This window comes from Aphelocoma coerulescens, chromosome 2, assembly GCF_041296385.1.
Source record: "Aphelocoma coerulescens isolate FSJ_1873_10779 chromosome 2, UR_Acoe_1.0, whole genome shotgun sequence".
NCBI classification, from domain to species: Eukaryota; Metazoa; Chordata; class Aves; order Passeriformes; family Corvidae; genus Aphelocoma; species Aphelocoma coerulescens.
The window spans coordinates 119,740,292-119,762,064 of NC_091015.1; the positions used below are offsets into that span (position 1 = coordinate 119,740,292).

Here is a 21,773-nt window from a genome sequence, read left to right on the forward strand (position 1 = left end):
TGCCACTAGAGTGAGCACCAGTAGCCACTGAAGAATGTGCAGAGTCCTGAGTGCCCTGCTTATGAACTGCCCACCAGTCCATCCAGGAAAGGCTGTGTCCCTGCACAGCCCTGAATTGCAACACTCCCTAAGGAGGAACTAAACAGGGAGTGGGAGAAATGCTTTGGTTGCTCCAGGGCAGAGCTTCCTGCTCTAGCTCCCCAGCTCTCATGTCTATGAGCTCATCAGGATGCCTCATGACCATGATTTACTCAACTAGTACTTGCTATCACTGCTGTAATTCAAATTGCTTAGGATCTTTTTGTGTGTGTGTGTGCCTAAACCACTTATTTATAAAGACATACACTTTTCTAATGGAAAATCTGGTTTGAACTGGACTGTTCAGCTTTTGGTTTATTTTGGTCTTGCTGATCTTAGACACAAGGTATTTAAAAATTAATATACAATATAAGGAAAAATTCATTATGCAGTTGCTTGAACAATATATACATCATAGTAAGAAAGTAGCCTAAAAAGAGATATTATATGATATAAAGCAATATTTTTTCAATTTTTTTTTAATGGGAGGAGGGGTTTATAGTGCTTTAAAGATAAAATTCAGCTGCTTTATGTGAGAATACTGCAATTCAGAAGCCTGTAGAGAACAGGTGGTTAAAGAACACCACATAATGATTGATGTCTATCGCAGTCCTATTCCATTCTTTTTTCCCCCTTCTTAGTTGTATCTAGAAACAGTGTAAAGGATGTTATTGTTTCTTAATTCTTCCAAGTTCCTCTCTTTATCTGATATTATCCTTTTGTTTTATTTTGCACAGCATAACACAGCTGGGATTAACTGTGAGAAGTGTGCAAAAGGCTACTATCGTCCTTACGGTGTTCCAGTGAGAGCTCCCGGTGGTTGTATACGTGAGTCCTTCTCTATGGAGTATCTTCTCCTGGTGGCTTGAGGGATTTGGGCTATAATCAAGGCATAGGATGCATCTTTTGGGGAGGCAAAAATGAAAAAGTGGTCAAAAGATGTTGGAGAATAGCTACAAATGAATTTCTGTGTTGCTTTAAAGCTTTTAAATTGTATTCTTCTCAACTTATGTGTCATATGAGCATAAATCTTCAGAACAGCAGAAGGATAATAAGAGGAAGTAGGCCATAAAAGGGTACTGAGGAGATAGGATGATGGAAACCTGGGGTGCTGCAATACACCCCACAGTGAGGAGGATCTCAGGACCTCTGGGAAGCCATTCTCATCTCCTGCTCTCATGATCTTGTTTCTCTTAGCTCTCTGCTGTACATGTGAGGTATCCTGTGACTCTTGCGTTACTTGAAAATTTTATTCTATAGCTCAAAAGGTCACAAGGGTAACTACTCTGATCTTATGCAGTGCTGAGCCCATTGATTAATAAGTGATGCAATGGGGTAGTTACTAATAGAACATCTGAAAAAGAACTGAGTATAGGTAAGAGCTAAGTGTTGGATTATGAGCACGCTGAAGGAGCCATGTGACAGGTAGAAGGAAACTATAGTTGTGTTTGGGGATTGAAAGGAGTGGGAAGTCAGCTGAGCTGTGGTCATAGTGTTGCATGTAGTGTGTAAGTGAAAGGGAATAGTGTGGTGCTTAGCCTAGATCATGGAGACAGAGGAGTGGTTGCCACAGAAAAATTGCTGCAGTCCTGTGGAGGAACAACGTGCAGCTTTTGGAATTAAAAAACCCTGAACACTCTAAGAAAATAACATGGGTTTTCTTTTTAAGGGATGTATTGGTGATATGTAAGTACTTGGGAAACGTTAACTCTTTAAATAATGAGTCATTCACATCTGCAAGTTTATTGTTATAATGCCATTGTGTGCTGCTGCAAAAGGCAAATTAATTATTTTCCAAAGAGTGCCTAATTGCTGGTGCTTTTACTTAGCCTGCAGTTGTAACTTGGAGCATGCAGATGGCTGTGAGGAGGGGTCTGGCCGCTGCTTCTGTAAGCAGAATTTCCAGGGAGACCACTGTGAACGCTGCGCTGACGGATTCTATGGTTATCCATTTTGTGTCTGTAAGTATACAAGCAAAATTGCTCCTTTTTCCGTATTTTTAATGTGCATTAAAGAATTAATGGTTTTCATGCCTCTTGACTTGGTTGAAAAACATCTGGCATCTCAGCTTCACGTGTTTATGTGTTCTGATAAATCAGTTGTTATAATACTGAAGAGAGTTGGGTTTATTTAACAAAATGATAGTGACTTGAAAGACAAAGAGATTGTGCTGCATTCTCACAATTCTGCATTCCTTGGAGACATCAAGTTTACAGCCTATTCTCAGTAAGTTGTGAACTCTAGTCCTAAAGCCCTGAACAAATTGTTTAAACATGGGTCAGGATTTGTGGGGATACAGACCACCTGGACAGGGAAGTAGTTCTATGACTGTAATGAGGGGGAGCAAATGGGTGTGTGCTCTCCTTGACACCTCCTAGGATTTGGAACTTGCCTCTCTGATAAACAATGCTTTTCCCATTAAAAATTATATATAAAATAACTGAGCAGGAAATGTAGCATCAGTATTGTATTTGCTGCATAAAAGCTTCTGACTCCATGAAAAGATTGCAAAAATGCATCAGTGGGATGTTTTGTGCCCTTGAGAAAGAAGTGTATTTCTGACAGCTGATAAAAAACAAGGGTTGATCTGGGACCAGATCTGAGGTCTGACTAGAAGAGAGGTACCACAATAAAGACACAAGACAACAATACAAAACAAAGGAAAAAAACCTTGTGAAAATTGAATGTTGTCTGAATTCAATGTCTGTGATAGAATAAATCCTGTCTGTACAGTACATTCTAGATTATCACATCTCATATATCCTCATGATTGAATTCCAACATTTTTACCTAAGTTCATCTCAGGTAGACATTGATCTAAGTCCCATGGATGTTTGTAGCTCATTGATTTTGGATCCTATCTCAATGCAAGAATGTTTAAGAATGGGAAAGACAATCCAGCAATCTGGAGGACTCTCAAGTAAAATCTCCTAAGATGTACTGTACATGTCATAACTTACGGCAGTTCATGTATCAAGTGGTAATGCCACACAGGAGATGGACCTTCAGCTGGAAGCAGGAAATGTGAAGTAAATATGGAGCTCCTTAGATAACTCTCACAATGCTGTCTAGTGTAAGAAAGCTTTCTGTGTAAAAGGATAAGGAGCAGGAAAGCAACCTTGTGGCATTTCCGAATGGTGTCTGGCCTTTCATGCTGCTTTTTAGAGAAGGGAGGTTTGTACCTGAATTGGAAATCAAAAGTACACTGTCTCTTATCTCTTTCCTAAGAAAACTAAAGAAAACTAAGCTGAAGTTGGTTACTAGAGTCATATGAATATCGTGCTCTCTATATTGACAGGAGATAACTTCATTATTTGTCATGATTTTTAATTAAATTAATGTGTTTGTTTCAAATTCCTCGTTGTTTCTTTTGTTTTAAAGATACTCCTATATATCCTTTTACTTCTTCGATTCCAAGAGATGCTGTGGCTGGTGACATAATAGGCAAGTTCTTGGTGTTTTTTTCCCCATTTCATTGTTTTTCCCCATGTTGCTATTTTTCACTGTTTTAGTGGCACCTGGTCTTTTGTAGAATCATTGAGTTGATGTTTATGTAGTAATTTTGCCTCTGTTGGTATTTATCTTTCAAGAGAACCTCTGTTCTTGCCAGAAGTTCATCATATTGTCATGTTTGTACCAAGCAGTTTAGTGGGCTAGCTCCAGAAAGAGTTATGGATCAAAGTAACTTCGGCCAGCCTCCGGCAAACATCTGCAGGAGGGGCTGACCATCTTGTTTGGTGCACTTGAGAACAGATCCATCAAGACTTTCTGACATGTACAACTCTCTGACACAACAACCATTGCTTTGGAGTGTAAATCTCTTTCTTGAGGATAACTGGCCTCTGCCTCCTCTCTCACCTGGCAAATTGTACGTTGCCCTTGGCACTGAAAGATTCTGATTTCTAAGAAAGCTTCATATTTCTTTTTCAGCTCATTGCAAAGCTGCCTGAAATCCACACAATGATTCCCGTGGTGGGCTTACATTTTTTAGTCTGTATTATTGTACTGCACAACAGAGACATCATCACAGCTAGCACTTAATCATTTGCATACTTATAATGCACTTCACCTTTGTACAGCATCCAAAATAATTGCCCTGGTAGACCTCGCTGTGCTCTGTTGCATATCCCCTTTTCTCACAAATTTTGAAAAGGAAGAAGAAGGAAAACTCCGAAGGAAAGTGAATAAATATAACAGGAGAAAGCATCTTGAGCTATTTACAATGAGCAGCATCTGAATTTGAAGGCGTAAGAACGGCAGCTGCCTCTAAGAGGAAGTTTCTGTAGAAGTAGTAAGTTTGTGCTGTTAGACTAAGCACAATTACAGGTTGTTTTTTAAATGAGATTTGAATGTAAGGCTCATACAAATGGGGTATTTTTGTTTAAGAGTAATATTTACCAACTACTGATCTGTTTTTCTCTGCAAAATGATAAGGAATTCTGTAATTTGATGCACTAACTTTGTTTTTTTCTTCTCCTTTCCTGTTTTAACTAGAAGGAGGCTGCAAACCAGGGTATTTTGGCCCCCAGTGTCTGCGTAAGTGATGTCATTTCTTTGACACTTGGAGCCTGTGCTCCAGCAATAATGCCAGCCTTTGGCTTCCAAGGGAAGTAGGAGCTTTAAGATCATAATACTGCAAATGTTTTCTTTACAAATTGCTCTTCAGCGTGCCAGTGCCATGGTGCAGGAGTGCTGGGCAGTGACTGCGATGGAAGCACCGGGCAGTGCAGATGTCGAACTGGATTTGGGGGTTTTTCCTGTGATACCTGTGCAGCTGGGTATTTTCAGTACCCCTTCTGCCAGGGTAAGCCAAACATTCCCTTTTGGCAAGCATATCCAAAACACCAAGTTTTATCCTGAAGGGTGTAGTTATTTTGCCATGGACATGTATTCATAGCAGGCTGTCCCAAAACTCACACAAGTCAAAGGAGAATAATGTGACAAGGGGAGATTTTGATCTAAAAATGCCCCCCATTCCTTGCTTGCTGTCTGCTGTTTGATCCAGCTGCCAGATTCTAGTTTGTGGTTGGATTTAGTAACATTAATTAAACTTAGAATAACTTTGGAAGCATTTCTGTTACTTATCCTTGGATTTCTTTTTTAAAATTGTGTTTAATATGAGTTAGCAACCTCACTTTGATGCACCAAGCTACCCTATCTGATCAATACTAGAAAACTGACTGGTTTTGAACATTAATAACTGTCTCTATACTGTCTTTCTAGGCAACTTCTTAACCACTCCCACCTGAGATTGTAAATCTAAACCATGAATTGTTTGGGTTCAGTCCCAGAAGTGATGGAACTACTTTCAATAGCTGGCATACCACTTGGGACTGATAAATCAGACTCTCAGTGGGGCCAGGCCAAGTGTAGTGCTTTGACACTGATAATTGAACTTTGAGCCAGCTTCACTGCTCTTTCATTAATGTTTTCCTTGTTCCTGAATTATTACAGATGTGAGCAATCAATAAAAGCTGTTATGAACCCATATAAATTTGATGGGAAAATTGTGGTTCTCTTGAGCATCAGGGAGCAGGGAGTTGCTTTTTCTGCTCTTTTTTCCATATATATTTTTATTTCAAGAAAGAGAAAAGAAGAGAGCCTGTGCAGAGGCTGCCTCTGAAGTATCTTTTCTCATTGGCAGTGTGTGAATGTAACTTGCTGGGTACACAGCCCGAAGTCTGCGATTTTCTTGGGAGGTGTCTTTGTCGCTCAGGGGTCGCTGGACTTCAGTGTGACAGCTGCCAGCCTGGCCACCACTCATTCCCTGCCTGTCAAGGTAAGGCTGCTCATTGCATGTACAGCATCAAACAGGCCCCTGAAAAGGCAGACAGGAGTGCTTTCCAGGACAGCAGCCAAAGCAAGGTTCACAGCAGCAAATGGGCAACTCCCTCTTTTGCTCTACAGTGAAATCCTTATATATTCTAATTCTCCAATTTCAGGCATGTTTCAATAGTAGGGAAGAATTATATAGTCCTTTTCCTCACAGGCTTTTTTTCCCCTCATGGTCAGACTGATGTACCCTCAGTCAGCACAGCTGTCTTACTAATAACCAAAGCATTTGAAAGCTGTTCTCACATGGAGGCCCACAGCAACAGGGCACACTTGACTGCTGAGGAACCAGCAGAGCAGAGCTGTGAAGCACCGGTCTGAATTTGCAGAGGGTCTTTGTTTGCTACCTTGTAAAATGTGTGTTCTGTAAATCTGAAAATCTGAAGCCCTCATTTTGCCCTTCATGGTGGTTTCTCACTCATTTTATGATCACCTGACAGGCATTGACCCGACCTCTCTCCATGTAGGCATGAAACATGAAAGATCTCTATGGGGTTTCCCACCAAGGACTAGCCTGCTTTTTTACAAGACAGGGAAATTAATGGAGTATAACTTTTGAGTATCATAATGGTCTTGTGTGCGTACGAGGACTCCCATCAAGTCCTACTTGGCCCTAGGTTTTGTCTGCCTTTAAAGTGAGCGAGAGAGGGGCCCTTAATCCTTATGATTTTTCCATTGAGAAAGAATATAGAATATTATAGAGTTCTGGTATGTGCTTTCCTGTACTGACTAACAAGATTTATGTATAACATTATGATTTGCTTGCTTCTCTCTTCTTATTTTTGGCTATTGGCTATGTCAGTCTTCTTCCTTTGGGCTTATACAGTTGTTTATCTCCTATAAATGGACAGCAGAATTCTTTATGCCCTCGTGACCTGGTTTCAGCTGGGGTAGAGTTAATTTTATTCCTAATACTGTGTACAGTGCTGTGTTTTACCTTTTTTCCCAATTCTTCTCCCCATCCCATGAGTGGGGTGTGAGTGGCTGTGTGTACCTAGTTGCCAGCTGGGGTTAAACTGTGGCACCTTGCAAAGACAGACTGTGTTGTGTTACCAAACAAAATGGGTGGAATAAAGAAATACCTACCACATGATTGTGGGTTTTATGGTTTGGAGCAGATGAAAATTTTTAATGAAAAACATAAAATCAGGATTCTGCATTGGTACACACTGTTCACTGGTCTTAAAATAACCTTTTTTTTTTTTCCTAGAACAAAATCAAGTAGCAGTCTTAAAGCAAATCAAACCCATATTGAATATGTTTGATCTTTGAACACCAAAAGCTGAAAAGAGAAATAAAAGCTTAAAAGAGCATGCAAAAACAAATTGTAACAGACCGATAAAAATAGTTGAAAATACAGTCAGTGGGATTACTCAGAACTGCTGCAGTTCACAGTTTGTTCAGTTAAAATGAGCTGCCATGGGTTTAAACATAAATTAACACAGCATGCTGCAAGCTGTGGTGGAAAGTGAGCAGCCCAGCCTGCTACTCCTCTAAAGAGCTGTCATCTTCAAAAGGGAGACAGACCTGTATTTTTTGGGCTGCTGTGACTAGAACTGATCTCTCTGGTCTTAGCTTGTTGAACTCAATGGAAGCTTTATTCAAATAAAGTGGTATCAAAACAAAGCCTTTAAACAAAACAGTAATACTAAAATTAGGAGAGAATGCAATATTATAGCCAGCTGATGGGGGACTGTAGTGTAGGTGATGTTCTTGGAAGCTTCAGTATTTGTATTTCTCTTATACTAACTTCCTAGCAAGCCCTGTGTCTTTCCAAGCATCTTTAAAGTAAACACAGCAAAGTCAGATGTTTTTGACTGCAGCAGAAAGAGGAACCAAAAGGGGGAACCAGAAACATGAACATGTTACAGGAAGACAGTGTTTGTTTTATATTTCTGTCAGTCAGCCATTTCTGCCAGTTGTAACTTCCAAGTGGTTAACTACAGCACTCCATCTTGTACTTGGGACAGCTGGGATGCCCAGATGGGGTCCCATTCCTGTACCTGTGGAGTGTGACCCTGCGGAACATTCCAGCATCATCTCAATAAAATAGGAAGTCTTGTCTTCAGCTCTTAGCCCAAAGAGAAGTTTATTGTTATAGTTGCCAACATCCTTTGAGTATATATTTTAAAGATTTTTTAAAGTATTTCTCTCATGTGACATTCTTCCCAAATGTGAGATGGATTTCTGTCCCTTACATGTGTCTTGCAAGGCGTCAAACTGAATCTCTTAGCTGTGCATTACAGAATTGCAAGAACCAAGATTATCAGTGGTTGAGGAGGCAATTGCAGAATAACCATCTGTTTCAGGATATTTATTTTTGGTGGTAAAATCATGGTTTGTCTGGTTTTCTGAATGCAAATGATTGATTTACATTCAAAGGTAAGTTTTTTGGCAAATTCTAGATTTAGACGTGCATCTGTTATTTTTTTTTTCTCTGAGCAGAATGCAGTTGTGACGGCATTGGCTCACTGGGGAATACATGGGGTCCTGGAGGGCGGTGTCTGTGCTGTAGTAACTATGCTGGGCTTTGATGTGAGCAGTGTGCTCCAGGATATTACAGCTATCCCAACTGCTTGCATGAGTAAAAGACTCCCCTAGTTTTGCTGGGGTTTTCCTTCTTATATCTGCAACACGGAAGAAAAGAAATCTTCTCAAATATGTGTCCATTTAAAAGATTTCCATTTTGATGGCACAGGAACTTTGAGAAAATGTCTGTCAGTTCCATAGGTTAGTGTTCTGTTTTTCCAAGTGACTGCTTTGCATACAAACCCAAATACTATAAATCAGGCTAAATACACATTTAAAAAATAATTGTTAAAGGCTTCTGCTGTCTTGGAGTTTAAGGTATTTGAGTCCCTCCGAGGTAACTGTATTAAAAAGCCCTTTCAAGCTCACACCTGCCACATTGTGCTTCTTCACTACTCCATTCCACAGCTCTGTTTTCAAAAGATCTTTCAATGTGTTTGTTTTATAAAGGTATCAACAGCGAGTGTGACCCTGCAGGTAGCGTTGGTTCTCACTCTGTAAGTATTCTGCCATTGCAGCTAACAGTGCATGTTAATCATTTATGTGCCTTTGCTGAACACATCCAACTCCTTTCTCGAGCCCTGAAGCCTGCTCTTAGACTCTAAAAGAATTGCACGAGCTTGTTTGCAGAGTATGGGCAGAAATAAACGTTTTGTTTTGTTCTTTGGTCATACCAGTGCAAACCCTTGTCAAGGGTGGGGTTTTTTATCTTTTATATGCATACTGTTTATGTCTTTTTGGTGTATTCTTAACACGAACATATACATGAAGCTATAAGCCTATGCATGTCTCCAAGACCTGGTTCTGGGTTGCAACAGGCCTTTCAGCATGAAATTATTCTTGAAAAATCATTACGTCTTTGTTGCTGTTCCACTATTACTGTTATTAATATGATTATGGTTATTAGTGGTTGCATATTACCAGAAATCACAGTCATTGTTAAATGTGTAGCAAAGACCACCTAGAGGGTGAGTCTGATGGATAGTAGGGGTACCTATGTAGGCTCCTGTATAGGGTTATGTGTGTCTTCCACCAATAAAGATAAGAGTAAATATGAAAATGAATTATTATTTTTAAGAAAATATGGGGTTTATACTTTGTGCAAACTGGTTAATACTTCAGAGCAGTTCTAATAAAGCTATAAAAGAATTGGAAAGTACATCCTTTGGGACCCTTAGAATAAATTAGATTCATGAAAAATATGCAGGGTGGAATAATCCTGTGCTGATAGTATGAGACAAAAATCTAAGATGTCTGAATCAGCCTGAGATCCATGTATCTGTAAAAGTCAGTAAACTGCATGAGCTCTTAACAATATTAGGTTTTTCTTAGTAGTAAAGAGCAGTAAGTTTTTTATTAAACAGGAGAACCCATATTAGCTCCTTTCTGTTGTTAGGGATATTGTCAATGTCTCCAGAACGTTGAAGGTCCTACCTGCAGTAAATGCAAACCCTTGTACTGGAACCTGGCCAAAGAAAACCCCGAGGGATGTACAGGTATGGCTTCATGACGTGTTTCTGGCTTATGAAATGTAGTCATCTGCCTTCTCTGACACTATCTTTGCTGCTCTTTGTGACTTTCACAACTCTGGTTAACAGCATGTCTCTCATGCTGCTTAATTGTAACACCAAATTACCCATGATACCAGCATTTACTTTCACAAATCAGCCCATAATTTTATGGGTGTTTGCACACTTGAATCAGGGTGTGCTCTGAAGTTACAATGATGTTCACTTCAGATGGCCCTATGGCAGATTTACTGGAGAGAGACAGGATTTTTGCCTGTAACCATGAAATCAGAATTTGGCTCATTGTTTTGAGAAAAAAGGTGCTTTCTCACTTTATATTATTTCCTAACTTGCAGGGTAAAGCCTTCTTGTGGCCTCAGGGTGTGACAAATCTGTTATTGGTTTATATCTGTATAATAATAAATCTGTGATTGTCAATGTTTTCCAACAGGGAGTATATGTTTTTCAGGCAGATAATAATAAGATTAAAAAGGGTAAAGATAAAAAAATCTTTAAAGATTCTCTCCAACTATTTTCTTTGGAACAGATTCCACCACGACAGCCACTTAGATAGGATGAGTAGCTTTAGACCTGATAATGGTGTCATTACATTTTTTACTTTAGATCTCTAAATACTAAACAACTCCTCAAATATTAAGTACTGCACTTTTCACATAATTCATCTTCTCTGCCTTCAGTCAAAGAGTCAGTACTGGGTTTCTCCAAATTTCTAGGTCAGCACAGCTCCTCCCTGCAATATTTTCTCCATTTCTATTCATATGGAGAGTTGATTTGGTCCCAGAGTATCACTGCAGAATGGAAGTTGCTGGTCTGGCTGGAAGACGCTGTTTTGTATCAATTGTCTGAATGTTTCTATGAAAGAAAACAATTGTTCAATATTCAAACTCAATTCTGTTCAATTCAAACTCAATACTGTTTTTTGTCAAATACAAGCTAGATCACTTTAAAACACACCAGGAAATCACACATACTTAGAAGTCCTCATTCTTTCTCCTCTTTTTCTTCTCACCTCATACCATTATCTGTCTGCTGTTCTGAACCTTCCAGAGTAAAATCCACCTTGTGGCACTTTGACTCCAAATTGCAGATCCAGGGTTGTGGGGTTTTTCCCTGCAAAGTATCACAAGAAGATGAAATGCAGGTGTCATTTTTTTCTTTCATCTGTACAGCATGCCAGTGTGATGTGAGTGGAACACTAAGTGGAGTTGGAGAATGTCAGCAGGTAAAGTGAAACTAAAAGAAAGATATTCATTAAATTGATTATTGTAAAGATAAATTATTGTAACATTTTCTAAGGTAGAAATCTTAGTACTGTTTATTGCTTTTGAACATAAAACAGCTAGTTCTATACAGCAAATAGTCAATTTTATACATCCGTAGGATGTATAAAGCTTTAAAAAATTTTTGTCTTCTTGAGTTTATGTATTTTCTAGTCTGTTTATTGAAGATGATAAATGACAGAAATAATGTCCAGATAATGGTTTTTTTTGGTGAGATTAGAAAGTTTTTCCTCTTTAGAATTAGTGGGAATTCAGAGTATTGAAAGATTAAAATTCTGGAAAGGTACTGAAACATTTTTGATTAAATTTATTTTTTTCACAGGAAAATGGGCACTGTTACTGCAAATCTAATGTTTGTGGAGACTCCTGTGACACTTGTGAAGCTGGTTATTATGCTCTTGAAAAAAAGAATTACTTTGGCTGCCAAGGTAAAATGAATAAAGGACATCTCTAGTGGAACATTTGCACTTAGCACAGAAGTCTTTGGAATTTGTTAGGCTGTGCTTTTAGAATGGGGATGTTTGAATTACTCATGTGCACAGCATTGTGCACTGGTTCTGGTAGTTGCTTGTAACCTGTGTGACTCCTCTTTTGCCTTTCAGCAGGCAAAGGAACAAGGCAGATGTTACCACTGTGCTTCCCAGTCATTTTGTGCATGTCTTAGAAAACAGGGTGCTTTTATACTGTGACATCAATACTTTTTTAGGAGCACGCAGCCTTTCAATCCAGCTTGAAATTTTTAGCCTTGACATACTTGTTCCTTAGTACAGCATATTATATACCTCGTTACTAGAGGTGTCCTTTAGTTGGTGCCACAAGTCCTGTCTCCTGTAGAGAGTCATTCAATATTGTTGTCCAGTGTCAGTTGAAAATATGCATTTTATATGAACACATACATTGTAATTTTGTCAGATAGATTAAATATTGGGGTACCAGACTTCGAAAAATTGACATCTTGCAATTTTTCGAAGTTAGGTTTTAGATTTTGTTGTTTGTGGGGTTTTTTAAAATAATTATTATTTGTGATATTGCTGCAGAAATTTTGACTTGCTAGGAAAACATCCGAATAGCTGTTCTGCAAAACTGCAGCCCTGCATTTATCAATGTGGCATGGTCTATTATTTCAGGTTTTTTTTAAAGTGACTTTTGTTATATTCTAAGGAGAAATTAAAAAAAACACAGGCGCAAACATGGGAAACTCAAAATAATTGCAGCTTATGCTTTGGGAGGAGGAAACAAGTCCTTAATGGTGCTTAATTAGTTGAAGCCCTGGAGTGTTTTCTGATAACTTTTGTCACTCTTTTTCTGATTGGCTTTTGCTCTTGGCCTTACAGGCTGCCAGTGTGACGTTGGAGGATCCCTCAGCCCAGCCTGTTCCCAGCCCTTGGGCAGCTGCCAGTGCAGGGCACACATCGTGGGCACGACCTGTCGGGAGTGAGTCCAGCTGGAGCTCCTGGGAGCTCCTGGCAGAGCTTCAGCACAGTTCTTTTGAAACTGTCCATAAGTCCCTTGTTAAACTTTCATGTGACAAATTTCTTGTTGGATTTGTTGATAATTAACTGTTGTAGTGCTGGGTTTGGTTTAGCAAGCTGCAGCTTTCCCTGGGAGCTCAGCGGGGCTGCTCAGGGCAGGGCAGCCATTCCGCCCTCCCGCAGTCCATTTCAGACGGCTCCGCGCTCTTGCTCCGGTGGCTGTCAGCTCTACAGCACAGTGACGGCGAAGGAGGCGAGAAGGGACCCTCCATGAGGGTTCCAGAGGACCTTCACTGTTTCATCATGTCCCGGTGATCCCCAGAGGCAGAGGGACTCGTGGTTGGGGAGCAAGGGGGTTTTATCACAGGGAGAGCCCGAGGGAGTGGCCAGGGCTAGGGGCAGGGGAAAGCGGGGGGAACAATATGGGATAGGAAAAGGAATGGGTGAACAGATCACCACAATTAACTTGTTAAATTGCACTGGTTATTGATATTAATTTTCCCGGGCAGTTTCCTTCCTATATTTTAATAAGTTTTTCTGACTTGTTTCCTTAAATAACCAATACCAGTTTTGCAATAGTATTGCATATCTATCAAGAGTTGTATAGGAAAAAGTATGAAAGCTGTAAAAGCTTCTGGAAAGAAAACTCGTTGCATCCCTCTTTCCATCTGTCTTGAATCTACAAGCTGCTGTCAGAATTCCCCAGTCAGCAGTAGATCACCTCCCTTCCACTGTTTTTTTGCCCTTAGATGTAGATCATAAATGACTGGTAATTCTTTTTTGATTTGTTGTGGGTTTTTTCTCCTTGAAAGGCCTGAAAGAAACTATTTTTTTCCTGATCTGCACCACATGAAGTTTGAGATTGAAGATGGTGCTACTGTCGAAGGAGGGAAAGTTCGGTTTGGCTATGATCATCAGGAATTTCCTAGCTTCAGTTGGAGAGGATATGCCCTGATGTCCTCTGTACAAGTAAGCTGGTATTTCACTCAAGACTTTGGGGTGAAAATGGAAACAAAAGTGCATGGCACATATGTCTTTATAGTGCTGCTGTGTGGTGGAAGGTCATGGAAAAAAGACAGAAAAAAGGACAGGATCTCACTAATCCAAACCCTTTGGCACTGTGCTGCTGTTTGGATTAGTGAGTGTTGGTATTACTGTCAGGTCATTCACACATTGCTTCAGCAAGTGTGTCTTCATCAGAGATGTTCTTTGAGGCTGTTTTTTTGTGAGGTAGGGGTAAAGAAAGGAACGTATAGCTTTAAAGTCTTTAATACTAAGTGCAGAAATTCTTGTCATGCCAAGAACAGCAGAAGATTAATGCTTGGCAGTTCTGTGGCAGTCTGTGTCCATAAGATTTTCAGGTACAATCACAGTGCTGTCACTCAAGTCATCTTGTATTGGGTAAAGAAGAGAAAGGTGCCAGCTTTTATTATGTATTGTTACAGCAAATAGGAAAGTGTGTGGTTCAGTAAAAGAAGTTGTGAGTAGGGTTGTATTGGCAACATTTATTTTAGTTTCATGACAGACAATGAATAAACTAAGCAATAGCTGAGGGAATAAGTAAATCACAGGTAGAAAGTCACCATAATTTCTCTGAGAAGGGAGCTTCTGGCTTTGGACTGAACTGCTGATCAAGTGAAGCAGGATTTTAAAACATTAGGTTTGAGTAATAAATGGGATTTGTTCACTCATCTTGAAAGTACTGCTTTAGTATAATTGTGTCCAGCCTCCATTTGTCCGGGGACTAATGAATCACTATAGCATGAGACATAAGCACATAACCAGTGCACAATGATTTCCTTTATGTTCGTCATTTTTCAGTCTTTCTTCTTTTGTTGTTTTGGTCTTGGGGTCTTTTTAATCCCAGATAATTTTTTAAATTTTCAGTATTATTCCACATTCATAAATTAAGGCAACTCTTTAGTATCTGTGATTTCTTAATGCCTGCTTTCTAATTCAGCTGCTTTTTGCATTTCTTTTCTAGTGGCATTTTGTACAGGCTTTTTGTTCTGTTCTCAGATGTGTGAAACAGAGAAAACTTTTGCATTTGGGGAAGCAGAGTGGACCCCAGTGGTGGGGAGGTTGCTGTGCCACAAGTAGCTTGGAAAGGGACAGCACATGGATTGTGATGGATGAACCGGTGGGAGCTGGGTAGTGAGGGGAGCTTTAGGATTTAGGATGGAAAGAAAGAAACCAAACTCATGAGATTGCACCAGTCCTGTCTTTTGCGAATCCACCGCGGACCCTTAACATGTCTCTTAGTTTTTTGAAAACTAAATAATGGGGCTGTGTGAATGCTGAGAATTTTGTGGCTCTGGAGGTGCCAATTCAGCCCCAGGACAAGGACAGCATTCTTGGTATTGCAGCTCTTAGCAACTGCAGGATCTGGTAGAGGATCAGAACTATGGTGACAATCTGAGGTGTCTGCATGCTGTGGGATCTCAGACTAGGATCGATGATTGTGGCCTGTTCCTTGGAAAGGCAGGAATATTGACAGCCCTTGATACCATATGCCTCCTTTATGGCATGACTGGGGAGAATAACAGTAAAATAATGTCTGTGTATCAAGGTGAGGTATCAACACACATGTTAGTTCAGCCATTCTGTGTCCTTCTGGATCAACTGGTATTCAATGAGAGTTTTATTTCACAGGAGATTTTGTTCTGTGCTCTTTTGTAAGCTGCCCATGCCTTTTGTCTTTGCCAAATGGTTTTTCTTTCTCTGGGTGCTGGTAACAAGTAATGTACTTTCCTTTCCTCCTTTTTCCCTTTCTTTTTATTTTTCCCAGCCAGAGGTGGTTGTGCCTATCACTGTGGCTTCCCCTAAGCTCTTCCACCTAGTCCTCCGCTATGTCAGCCTGGGCTCAAAAAGCTCTAAAGGGAAGATCTCAGTTGCTGAGGGAAAACATTTTGGCACTAATTATACTTGTAAGTGAATTAATTTTCTCACTAGGCTTCCCTGTCTTCCTCTGTCATACACCAGCATTGCCATTCCAGTATATACTTGTCTGCATGAACCTGTTTCTTGTAGGACTTTAGTCTGGTGCTTGCATGGCTTCTAACTGTTCCTCTATTCAGCACTTTATGGCTGTTTTTGTTTATTAACTTCCATTTTTCAGAATGAAGTGAGGATAACTTTGAATGTGGAAAAATCAAACCTCTACTTATTTCGCATTATCCTGAGGTATATTAACCCTGGAGATGAAACATTATCTGGTCGCATATCTGCTTGTCAATCTCAGCCCGGAGCAGGTAGGTGCAATCAGCAGTGCAACAGGTCAGGGGAATGTTAGATCTGAGAAGGCTTTCCAAGGTGCACCTAAGTCAAGTCTTTAATGTTGCTTCAAAGGCATCACTTTTAACAGTGTCAGTGCTTTTGTGCTTCTCCTCGTACATTTTTGCTGTGAAATTGATGTGGCTGTGTTTGCATGAAACCCCTGCTTGCAATAGTAATCAACACTTGTTTTTTTTCAAATGTTTGCCACACTCAGCATTTTCAGTCCTGTACTTGGAAGCTCTGAACTGCGGGTTCTATGAAGCTTTTAAAGAAGAGGCAACAACACTTAGTTAGGCTTACTTGTCTTTAATATTCAAGTTTTAAATGTGGCCTCTGCCTTCATTCCATGATTAACATTTGTTTAATGATGAACCCAGTCTACCAAGTTAGTTCTGATTACAGACCTCGAAAACATGTGATGACTTTCAGGCCCTGATAAAAGATAACTACTCCATATCCTTTGAATGGTAGGGGCATACCAAGCCTATATGCAGAATTATGTCTTACTATTCGTGCCTTACTGATTGGAGTAAAGTTACAGATCCTTTTAGTAATTCAAGTAAGACCAAACTGAAGACTTCACAGACACCATTCAGCAGGGTGGCAGCAGTTTGTAGTCATCACTGGCTCCTAGTGACTGGGAGACAGGGAACCAGATTTTGTCTGTGTCCAGAGTCTTCGAAGAAGAAACCTTTAATATTCATAACAATTGATCCTCATGACTTCTATTCGACAAAGCATACCACAGCTATATTTCTGTAGTACACAGAGTCACAGAATAGTCTGGGTTGGAAGAGACCTTAAAGATCATCCAGTTCCAACCCCTTGCCATGGGCAGGGACACCTTCCACTAGGCCAGGTTGCTCAGAGCCCCATCCAACCTGGTTTTGAATGCTGCCAGGGATGGGGCATCCACAGCTGGCCTATCATCTCTGCCTAGAAGTTACCTGTCTGTAAGTAAACATTTTAGATGCTACTGAGACCCTCCAATACCTGGAGTATTTGACTTAAAGTCACACAAGAACAGGTCTTGTGTCAGCTGAACATACTGAGAGTCAGTGCAGAGAGAGGTTGAATGGAAAATTATGGAAGGGGAAACTGAAAAAGTGACCATTTCAGAGTATGGCAAAACTCATTACAGGGGTCTGGTCATTACAGGGGCAGAGCTCTGCTTTTCTGTACCAATTTGCTCAAGAGTAATAAGAATAAAAACAACAACCACTGCATAGCTCTGTATGTGGTCAAGTGCATTTCTAATGCATATTGTCTGAAAAGCATTGATCAGCTCCTGTCAAACAAAGTTTAATGGATCAAATTATCAGTCCAGCTCACTAAGCAAGTAGAGACATTTTACACAGTCACTTATGTTTTTACTTGATTTTTTTTTTCTGGCAGGGGCTGCTCAGAGCAAAGAGTTTGTCTTCCCACCCAGCAAGGAGCCCTCTTTTATCACAATCCCAGGAAAAAGCTCCACAGAGCCTTTCTCACTGGTTCCAGGCACATGGACTGTCAGTATAATGGCAGAGGAAGTCCTCTTGGTAAGAAAACAATTGAGGAAAACAACTGCTTGAAGGTTGTAATGAAATTACTGCTCTGGAGTTATTTGCTGGGAAGAACCCTGCAAACAAGTAAAATTCAGCACTAGTAAAAAGAGTATAAGCAGCAGAATACAATTATGAAAATCTACACTTCTGCTTTTTTCTTATTTCTTCCCTGACTTTCTCCTGCTCTAATTTTTCTTCTGCTTACAGACTTTAAGTCTATCTGGAATCTGTACCTTCAAATGATGAAGTACTATTAACATACAGCACAAAGCATAAATGCTCACAAAAATTAGTAATTTCTTACATATCAGGTGTTGTGTCTAGAGCTTAGCTCAGCCCAGGCCTTAGTCTCTTGACAAAAAAATCTTCCTAAGCGTGTTATAAGATGGGCTGCATTATGAGCAGGTCAATTTCTGACTGCTTTTGTCGTCCCATCTTTTCTCTCCTTTCATTCACTGAAAAACTGAAAAATTTTCTAGCAGCAATTCTAAGAAATGGCTAGAGAAAGAGAAATGGTTTGAGGTGGTCATTTATGAAAAACCTTAGATATGTATAATCACAAAGACACCATACTGAAATTCTGATATATTTTGTACAGGGATAAAAAGTAAGCAGTGTCTCTAGTCATTAAGCCTGGGGCTGTGTTAAATTTATGGAATACCATGTGAAGTGTTAGTAAAGAGCCTGCAAATATATTTCTTGCTGAAAGTGGCAGTATTTTTGTGCTGGGTTTTTTTACTAATACCTTTGAAAAGGTATTAATTATCTTAGCCCATCATGTTCTCACATTAACAGTTGCTATACATAAGCACTAATGTAATAATTTAAGTAAGCAAGGCAGAAAAAAAATATACCAGCTTTTAAAGCACATCTTAATAGGTTAGATGGATATTTGAATCAAGTCATCTGGGATACATGAATCTCCTGTATGGAGTCACCCAGAGTTGAGTTGTGTGCTTCTGCATTGCACTCCTGGATGAAAACTGCAGGCATCTGGCTGTGTGTTAGTGAGAAGCCAGGGAAGCTCCTTTCTGAGCACATGATGGGAGAGTGGCTTCAGAGTTTCCCTAATCAGAGGGCAGCTGCCTTCATACCATCTTTCTGAAATTATAGAATTAGGGAGACACATTGTGATGTTACTGGCCCAAGTAATAACAGCAAAAAGCCCCACCCACATCTTGCAGATATCCTCTGTACAAATTGTTTATGAGATTGGTTTCATTCATTGTTACATTGTGAAAGCCTGGTGATAGATGTTCTTTTTGTCCTTGTTTGAATGCTTTTGCGTTTGTTGTGTTCTTTGTTTTTAGGATTATCTGGTGCTGTTACCTAGTGATTACTACGAGGCATCCCTGTTGCAGATCCAAGTTACAGAGCCTTGCACACATCCCGGGCCTGCTTCAGCAGAACAGTCAGTAGATGGGCTACAGTGTAAACCAGTGCCTTGGTTTATTTTGTTATCATCCTGCTGCACTTGAAAACAATAATAATCCTGTGTTTTGTTTGTTGTTTTTTTGTGTAAGCTGCTTGCTCTATCAGCATTTGCCTCTGGGCAGATTTTCCTGTGTCCTTGGCTCAGAGGCAGTGCATTTCAGACACGGGGGAGAATCCAGAAGAATACCTGTGCGACAGCCAATTCCCAATCAGCCAGCGATGGCCCACATCAGTGGAAGAGAGGTCAGATTCCTGCCTGCTAATTGCAGTCCCATCTGTGCTGTTGACTATAAACCTACCAGACTAAAATGATTGCAGATTTACAGCTCAGGATTTTCAAATCCTAGCACATCCCTAAAAGAGACTCTACACCAAGGTCTGCATTTTACACGAAACTGTGTAGAAGTATCAGTGTAGGCAGATTTATAACTGTGACTGGAGTGGACATTCCACTCTGGCAAAAGCATTTCATTAAATAAAAATCCTTCTGCTTTAGGCATAAGAAGTGACATAATGATTTATCAGCAGAAAAGGTGTACATACATCATTCTAAATTAATCTTTTCTTTCTTAAATAGCTACACTTAGGTAAAATGTTTGCTTTACTGAAAAACAAGCAGAAGCAATTATGCCACTGCTGTAGGTCCTTTGAAAGCAAAACATGTTATATGAAATGAAAAGATCTGCTAAAAGTGTGTTTGGCAAAAATAAGGTATTTTATCAACTATGTGACAGAGATGTAAAATGATTATGCCCTTTATTACTGTGTTTGGATATTTATTTTAAAAATATCAAGTATAGCAGGAGTACTCACATGCCACAGGCTCTGGTGCTTCATCATTGATGCATGTGCAAAACTTTTCTGGTATGAATAATTGCAGTGAAGTCGAGAGGGCTGTTGACAGAATTATTTACATGTTTAAGTGTTTGTAGCCTAAGGAAATACTGAGAAAAAACCAGTTTAAGTTTGAAAATACTTGTGTAGTCAACTGGACCAAAACCTTTGTAACCACAGCACTTAACTACTTAGAAATATTTTGCGTCAAATATTGTATTAACCACTTTGTGCAAGTAACCTGAAAGAAAACCTTGATGCTTCCAAGTGTTATTGTTTGCTGGAGAAGATGCTTTTGCTCTTTGTAGGGAATCAAAATGCAGCATTGCTATAGTAGGAATTTTGTTCCTGGAAATATTTTTTCAGTGGAGAAGTAAACTCAGTTTTTACATGTTGTTAAGGATAGCTTAGAGATGATGGTGACAATTTTTTAGCATCATTACCTTTCTTCCCTTTCTGCTGGGAAGAAGAGAAATGATAATATATTCATTTCCCAGGGTTATTTAAGATCTTTCCTAGAACTGTTATAATGGCAGCTGTTTCTTGAACTTGCTTGACTCTGATTAGAGGACAAAGTTATATTTATAAGCATTGCTTGCATTCTGCTGGGTGTCTTCTGTTGAGACATTACGGGACTGGCCCTGGACTGTTGCTGACCAGTCAAAAGAGCAGGAAATGGGAGCAGGAAATGGGAGCTTCCTGCAAGAAAAGGGAGTGAAAAATTTAACTACTTTTTTATTTTTTGATTTATTTTGACCAGGTCAATTTGGAGATGACCATAAATGTTCCTCAAGTCGGTCGCTATGTTCTGGTTTTTGAATATGCCAACAAAGATGATCAGATATACACTGCAGAGGTAACAATACATAGCCCTGGACCTGTCACTGAAGGCAGAGTGAGAATATACAGTTGTAAATACAGGTAAGAATTTCTGAAGTAACCACTAAATTATTAAATAAGTATTTGGAATATAATTATACTTTTTATAAATTAGGATCCATTTTACCATGTAGATTGTTCCGATTCTAGGGTGATTTAAAAATGCAGGCTTCTGTGAATTTCATACAGATTTTTAATTCTCTTTGTGCAATCAACTCATTAAATATTGCTACTGCTTCAGTGAATTGTTTTCCTGTACAAAGAGTTACTTTTTTATATATATTCTTAAATCCTTATAAACTATTACTCTCCAAGTCCAGTGGAAGAGCATTGCTGTTGACTACAGATCCCTGCACTGCTTTTCTTTAGTTGAAAGTGTGTGCAAGGGCTTTGACTATAAAAAATGTAGCAGCCAGTTTTACAAGAGCATTCCCAGTGTTTCTAACAAGATTTGCTGAAGCAGAAGTATAAAGGTCTCTGAAATTCTGTGTAGTCATCCTCTGGCTGTTAGGCTGTAGGCAAGGTCTCCAGTCAAATTCTTTATCCTTGGTGACTGATGAGGTTACTGCAGATGTTTCTGCCCAAGAGATTTTGCCTGTCCTGAGTGAGCTTGTCTTTAACACTTGAGCACCTCAGCTTATTTTGAGCCCTTGGGAGAGCCTACCCCATGCCAGGGAGCTACAGACATGCATCCCCCATAAGCCAAGTGTTTGTCAGAATGGAGGCTTAGGGATATTCAGGATGAAATTGCTCAGTGAGAAAAACCATTTTCATCAGCATGTTTGAGATACAGAGCAGAGCCATGTGGAGCAGTGACCTTGTCAGGTTATTGCTGGGGAAAGCTCTTACTTTAGCCTGTTACATAACACTTGGAGCCCCAAACTTCTTGCTATAAATCCTCCATTTCATTGGGTTTTTTGGTGGTTTTTGCCCCCAAATACATTTTATGGGCTGATTTCGAACATACTTGTTTATGTGACCCATTAAAAACATGCTCATGAAAATACAAGGAAAGCCCTTGCTGCTTTAATGTAGCAATGCAGCAAATCCCTCCTGCAGACATTCTGCATGAACTGAATGGTCACA

The 21,773-nt window shown here is 39.7% G+C and overlaps 1 protein-coding gene across 1 annotated transcript in view; it reads left to right on the top strand.

Moving 5' to 3' along the window:
* The window catches only part of LAMA3 (laminin subunit alpha 3), a 110,244-nt gene that overhangs the window by 30,922 nt on the left and 57,549 nt on the right, over positions 1 to 21,773 (top strand). Inside the window, exons 9-24 of the mRNA XM_069004624.1 lie at positions 816 to 906; positions 1,908 to 2,039; positions 3,460 to 3,522; positions 4,745 to 4,882; positions 5,723 to 5,857; positions 8,890 to 8,936; positions 9,836 to 9,935; positions 11,138 to 11,190; positions 11,571 to 11,676; positions 12,583 to 12,682; positions 13,533 to 13,689; positions 15,839 to 15,971; positions 17,392 to 17,534; positions 18,851 to 18,951; positions 19,064 to 19,217; positions 20,569 to 20,729. Of these exons, the coding sequence (XP_068860725.1) occupies positions 816 to 906; positions 1,908 to 2,039; positions 3,460 to 3,522; positions 4,745 to 4,882; positions 5,723 to 5,857; positions 8,890 to 8,936; positions 9,836 to 9,935; positions 11,138 to 11,190; positions 11,571 to 11,676; positions 12,583 to 12,682; positions 13,533 to 13,689; positions 15,839 to 15,971; positions 17,392 to 17,534; positions 18,851 to 18,951; positions 19,064 to 19,217; positions 20,569 to 20,729 (1,814 nt within the window). The remainder of the gene's footprint in view (positions 1 to 815; positions 907 to 1,907; positions 2,040 to 3,459; positions 3,523 to 4,744; positions 4,883 to 5,722; positions 5,858 to 8,889; positions 8,937 to 9,835; positions 9,936 to 11,137; positions 11,191 to 11,570; positions 11,677 to 12,582; positions 12,683 to 13,532; positions 13,690 to 15,838; positions 15,972 to 17,391; positions 17,535 to 18,850; positions 18,952 to 19,063; positions 19,218 to 20,568; positions 20,730 to 21,773) is intronic.